This window comes from Arachis ipaensis, chromosome B01 (assembly GCF_000816755.2).
Source record: "Arachis ipaensis cultivar K30076 chromosome B01, Araip1.1, whole genome shotgun sequence".
Classification (NCBI taxonomy): domain Eukaryota; kingdom Viridiplantae; phylum Streptophyta; class Magnoliopsida; order Fabales; family Fabaceae; genus Arachis; species Arachis ipaensis.
The window spans coordinates 114,277,930-114,283,929 of NC_029785.2; the positions used below are offsets into that span (position 1 = coordinate 114,277,930).

A 6,000-nucleotide genomic window follows, 5' to 3' on the forward strand; every position below is an offset into this window, starting at 1 on the left:
AAACTCATACTGATAAGAAAATACAATGGAATAAATGTCTATGCTGAATGGTATGCGTTCCTCCCTTTATGAGAGATGTAAAATACACTTTAAATACTAAACAGATAATTAGTAAGGGTAAAACAGTCTATTTAGTGCTAAAATCCACTTTTGGGGCCCACTCGGTAAGTGTTTGGGCTGAGCTTTGATGAGATCCACGTGCTATGAGGTCTCTGGGGCGTGGAACGCCAGCTAGGGGGTCCTCTTTGGGCGTTTGTACATTGGTCTCTGCTCTTTGGGCACTGAACGCCTGGAATGGGGCAGGTAGCTGGCGTTGGAAGCCAGTTTTAGGCCTTCTAATCCGAAGCAAAGGATGGACCATTATATATTCTGGAAAGCTCTGGAAGTCAGCTTTCTATAGCCGTTGAGAGCTCTCCATTTGAACTTCTGTAGCTCCAGAAAAGCTCTTCCAAATGCAAGATGGTCAGATCCGGACAGCATCTGCAGTGCTTTCTCTGTCTTTGAATCAGACTTCTGCTCCAGCTCCTGAATTTCAGCCAGAAAATACCTGAAATTGTATAAAAATACAAAAACTCATAGTAGAGTCCAAAAATGTAAAATTAACACTAAAACCTATAAAAACTTAATAAAAACTAAATAAAATATACTAAAAACTATATGAAAATAATGCCAAAAAGCGTATAAAATATCTGCTCATCAATAGTATTCAACACTGGCATTGGAAAGAGAATGAGATGCTGATCAGTGCATGGTTAAATGTTTCAACTGACCCTATAGTTGGTACCGATCAAAAGGGGAAAACATTTTGGAGTCGAATTCACAACTACTGTGTAGAATTTTGCTCCGACATGACAAGGAGGGTAGTTGCATGTATGAAACGATGGTATAAGATCAACAAGGTTGTTGCACAATTTGTTGGTTGCTACGATCAATCTAGTCGAAACATAAGGAGTGGTTTGAACGCTAACAATATAAAGGAGTTAGCCTATAAACTTTATTCCACAAATTATGGTAAAAAATTCACTTTTGACTGGCATTCGAACATGCTTCGTTTGGAGCAAAAATGGAGAAGCCAACTACCTACACAAAGTGGAGGCTCAAAGAGAACCAAGGTTAGTGCAACTGGAGCATACTCATCTTTATCAAACCCAGAAACACCGTTGGCTGACGAACCCGGTGTGGACTCTTCTGTTCGCCCACAAGGATCAAAGAAGAGCAAGCAAAAAGGTTAGGAAAAAGCACAAATGTCTGAAGATCTTAGCGAAAAAACATCGGTTGTTAAAAAACTATCTCTCATGGAAGATATTAAGAATGTTAGAGAAAAGGAACTAATGGATAGGGAAAAAGAAAGAGAAGAGGAGACAGAATATAGAGGAAAGATTATGGCAATGAAGGAGAAGGAGTTACAAATTCAAGCGGCAATGAAAGAACAAGAATTACAAACTCAAGCGGCAATGAAAGAACAAGAATTACAAACTCAGAGGTATATTAAAGAAATAGAGATAAATGCAAAAGAAAGGGAAATGGAAAGGATGGCTAAGAAAAGGAAAAGGGAAATAGATATGCAAATACTTAATACTGACACGTCTACAATGAGTGAAAAACGACGAGCTCTTCATGAGATTGCATGTGAGAAAATAATCGCTAAGTGGTTTACTTAATGGTTATTTGTATTCATAGAGTTACGTAGTATGTTCTTATTTTTATTGCGTATTACTGGTATGTGATGTTGTATGTTTTAATCATTTCTGATGTAACTTTTCAAATTAGTCAATATTATTGTGCCGTTATTGTTCATGAAAGTGACCGTTGCAAAACTAGCCATTTTAAATTTAGACAAGAAAAAACTAGCCGTTAAGTAGCCGTTGCAAAACTAGCCGTTAAGTAGCCATTGCAAAACTATCCGTTAAGTAGCCGTTGTAAAACTAGTCGTTGAGAAGTAGGTACTTGTTGCAGACACACTTATAAATATCAACTATCAATGACTCTGCAACTCCATTTCAACTCTTGTTTCTCACCTTAAAAGGGTACTAAAAATTACATTTCAAGATATGGCTAGAAATTTTGATGATATGTTTAATGAGGCTTTGTATGGCAAAATAAGACAACAAGATAACACACTCATAGATCATTGGATCGATGAGTGTTTATTCGAAGATTCAAAAGAAGAAGAAGATATCGATAGAAGCTCTATCCAAACTCCTCATACATGAATCAACAGAGATCAAGAAGCAAGACATGATCACCTTTTCCAAGATTACTTTGCAGATGAACCGGTGTATAATGCTGACATTTTCCGATGGAGATTTCAAATGATAAGACATGTGTTCCTTCGGATAGTAGACGCTCTCTCAAATGTCTATCCATATTTCCAACAGAGGGTTGATGCAACTGGAAGAAGAGGCTTGTCACCACTCCAAAAATGCACCGCTATGATACGGATGTTAGTATATGGCGTAGCAGCTGATGCTGTTGATGATTATGTGCGCATAGGCGAGAGCACTACAATTGAATGCTTGGAAAAATTTGTTGAAGGTGTCATTTCGGTGTTCGAGGATGAATACTTGCGAAAACCAAATCCAAATGATGTACGACGCCTGCTACAAATGGCGGAGGGTCGTGGATTTCCTAGCATATTGGGTAGCATTGACTGCATGCATTGGCAATGAAAAAATTGTCCAAAGGCGTGGAAAGGTATGTACATGAGTGGTTATCGTAGGGTTGCAACCATAGTACTTGAGATTGTAGCATCTTCAGACCTTTGGATATGGTATGCGTTCTTTGGAGTTTCTAGTTCAAATAACGATATCAATGTGTTAGATCGTTCTTCAGTGTTCGATTATATTCTAAATGACCGAGCTCCGGAGGTAAATTATACTATTAATGGTAATAATTACACTATGGGATACTATTTAGCAGATGGTATTTATCCTGAATGGGTCATATTTGTCAAATCAATCTCAAAGCCACAAGGAGAGAAACACAAGTTATTTGAATAATACCAAGAAGGGTAAAGAAAAGATGTGGAGCGAGCATTCGGAGTGTTGCAAGCACGCTTTGCAATTATACGTGGTCCAGCTCGCTTTTGGGAAAAGAAGAAGCTTGCCAACATAATGAGAGCTTGTATTATATTGCATAATATGATTGTTGAGGATGAAAGAGACACTTATGCAGAAAATTTTGCTCAAGACTTAGAGTATGACGATATCGAAAATGGCTTATCACAACTTCAGTTGGGAGAGGAAGATTTTGCACCATACCATCAATTTCTCCAAAGAAATGCCCAACTTCAAAATAGGCAGCAGTATAGACAATTGAAAGAGGACTTGATTGAATATATATGACAATTTCACAATACTTGTCGTCAACTATAGAGCTTAATTATATTTTTTTTGTATTAAATAATTTTACAAATTAGTGTAATCCCGAATTATATATTGTGTATTATTGTTACATATGAATTTTTTTAATATTAATATTTTTTAATAATGAATTATTTTTAAATTTATAAATTTAAATAATATTATTGAAAAAAATCAATTACATTAATTTTAAGTATTTTAATTAATTAATTAAATGAGACCACAATAGGGACTAAAGTTAGTTCCTTCTAATGGAGAAGAAAGAGATGCTTTGAGTTTCTATTTACTGTTTATGACGCAAAAGCTGATGTGGAGTTACTTTTTATGACAGGTGGGGCATAAACAGGAACTGGGATGAGTTCCCTACTGGAGATAGTCTAATGTCTTGAAAAGCATTCATAGTTCACTTATTTCAAAAAAAATTGGCCTAACATATTTCAAACCACCCTTTTTCATGTTAAGTCTTTGTCATGTTCACTTCTTTCATAGCTTATCTACAACAATGTTTATTTCATTTATATTCTTCACCTTTTTTTTATACAAAAACTTAAATTCAGAGGTATCTAACTCTTTTGTTTTTATCTCCTCCCATTTTATTTTTGGTAGACACATTATGTTAACATTTTTTTTTTGTCAAAGTATTCACTACCTCTTGAACTTTCTCGTAAATGTGCCTACATTGGATATCACAAACCGTCAAATCGTAACGGTTTATTGTCTTTATTTTTATTTTTTATTTTTTTTATTTTTACTTATGTGAACTAAATTATTTACTCTCTTCTGTTCACTAAAATGCAGAAAAATTTATTCATTTTGCCCTACAATTAAATACTGATAAATTTTATATTTAATTTGTCACCAAACAAAGGGTAAATCACTAAAAAGATATCTGGATTATTTTATTGTTGACAAAAATATTCTTAAATTTTGTTATTGACAAAAATACCTTCAAATTATTTAAAAACGTGACGAAAATGAACATTTGTGTACTTAGATATTTTATGTTAACGAAAAAGAATGATACGACAAATGAAGCTTCCTTTGTGGCAAGTGAGACTCTAAGATTAGCAAATGAGTCATTACATACTTTTTTATTATCAGATTAGGTTTTTAATCACGATTGGGTATTTTTGGAATATTTTTAAATTATTTGAGAGCATTTTAATCGGTAACAAAATTTAGTGATATTTTTGTTAGCGTTAAAATAATTCAAGTGCATTTTTGGTGGTTTATTCTCAAACGAAAATACAAAAATATTATTTTTTGAGTCTCTGTTCTTTGTGTCATTTTTTTAAAGTCTTGTCTTATCCTATTCTCAAAATCAAACACTAAAACGTTGAGTACCGTCGGATTTATCGACAGAATAACAAAAATAATTCGCCGGTAAATTGGATACCGTCGGATACAATCCGACAGTATAAATCTCTCTGATAATTTATTACCGACGAATTTATTTTTCCAACTATAATTTACAGAAAAATTAGCATCAGAATATGATGTTAACTGTTAAGATTACAAAAATTTGATATCAGTTACCATTAAAAATTATTCGATGATAAATTTAACATCGGACATAAATCCAACAATAAATCTGATAATATTCAGCTTTTTCTTGTAATAAAACGTAGCATGGGTATGTTTGGTTGTTCAAAGGCAATGAACTAATATTTTAAAAGTTTCATATGTTTCTCTATTGTCAACAAACTTAGCATAATATATAGAGTTTAATATTTTAGTTTTAAACTTCATCTAGATCAGATTTTTATCTGGTCTAAACTTGATTTTATTGTGATTTAAAAATAATAAAATTTTATCAGAAGATAAAGATCTAAACTCGATTAATATTTAAGATAAGGTCAGATCTAAACCAAAACAAACACTTTTATTTAACCTATGAACAACTCCTAACAAAACAAGTTCAGGCAAGAGCAACGACCAACCATTTTTTTGAATTTTCTATTTTCTTTTTGGTATAATATTGTTTTTATTTATTCTATAGTCTCCACTATATTCAAGAACATTATTGTTTGGGTCTCTAACCATGAGCCCATAATTAAGACTGGCCCAGGAAAATATTTTTGTTGTGTAGTGAAATAGTCGATCTTCTTTGAACAACATTTTTTTTTTTTTATCAAAAACAGTCAAATAGTCAAAAAAGTATTTAATTGATCAATGTTGCCTTGATTATCATCATGTTGCTCTTGTTTTAAGCTTCCAATAATAATCAAGTGCGTACAAACTACAACTATTACTACTACTAATTTAGTGTGAGTCCTAATCAAAGTTTAGGGAGATTGTTATTATTAATATTAAAAGTGGTTTTAAGTGACCCTATCAACCGTCCACTCGGCCGCCCCTTCCATTATCAAATTCAAAAAGCATTATTGTTAATTAATCTCAGTTTAATCTCCTCTCAGCTTTTAGTTTTGTACTTTTGCTCCTTAATTATTGTGTACTCTCAATGAGAACATTCTTTAATTAGTAGAAGATGCATGTTTACTTTGCTAAGCATGATGAGACTTGAGTGGGTTTTACTGTTTTAGTAATCACTTCATTAATGTTTCTAAATAAAATTTTACTATTATCAGTAATAAAATCGTAAGTTATTCATAATTTCATACAATCCACTAATTAAATA

The 6,000-nt window shown here is 32.9% G+C and overlaps 2 protein-coding genes across 2 annotated transcripts; both read left to right on the top strand.

The window, feature by feature from the left end:
- Positions 735–1,232, top strand: LOC107610506 (glutathione S-transferase T3-like). Its single transcript, XM_016312557.1, has one exon. It carries the CDS (start codon positions 735–737, stop codon positions 1,230–1,232), a length of 498 nt encoding a protein of 165 aa, XP_016168043.1.
- On the top strand, positions 2,303–2,701 carry LOC107610497. Its single transcript, XM_021123565.1, has one exon. It carries the CDS (start codon positions 2,313–2,315, stop codon positions 2,667–2,669), a length of 357 nt encoding a protein of 118 aa, XP_020979224.1. The 5' UTR covers positions 2,303–2,312; the 3' UTR covers positions 2,670–2,701.

What these genes read in the sequence shown, in the direction of transcription:
- LOC107610506 (XM_016312557.1), top strand. Translation starts at nt 735, where the DNA reads ATGCTGATCAGTGCATGGTTAAATGTTTCAACTGACCCTATAGTTGGT.
- LOC107610497 (XM_021123565.1), top strand. Translation starts at nt 2,313, where the DNA reads ATGATAAGACATGTGTTCCTTCGGATAGTAGACGCTCTCTCAAATGTC.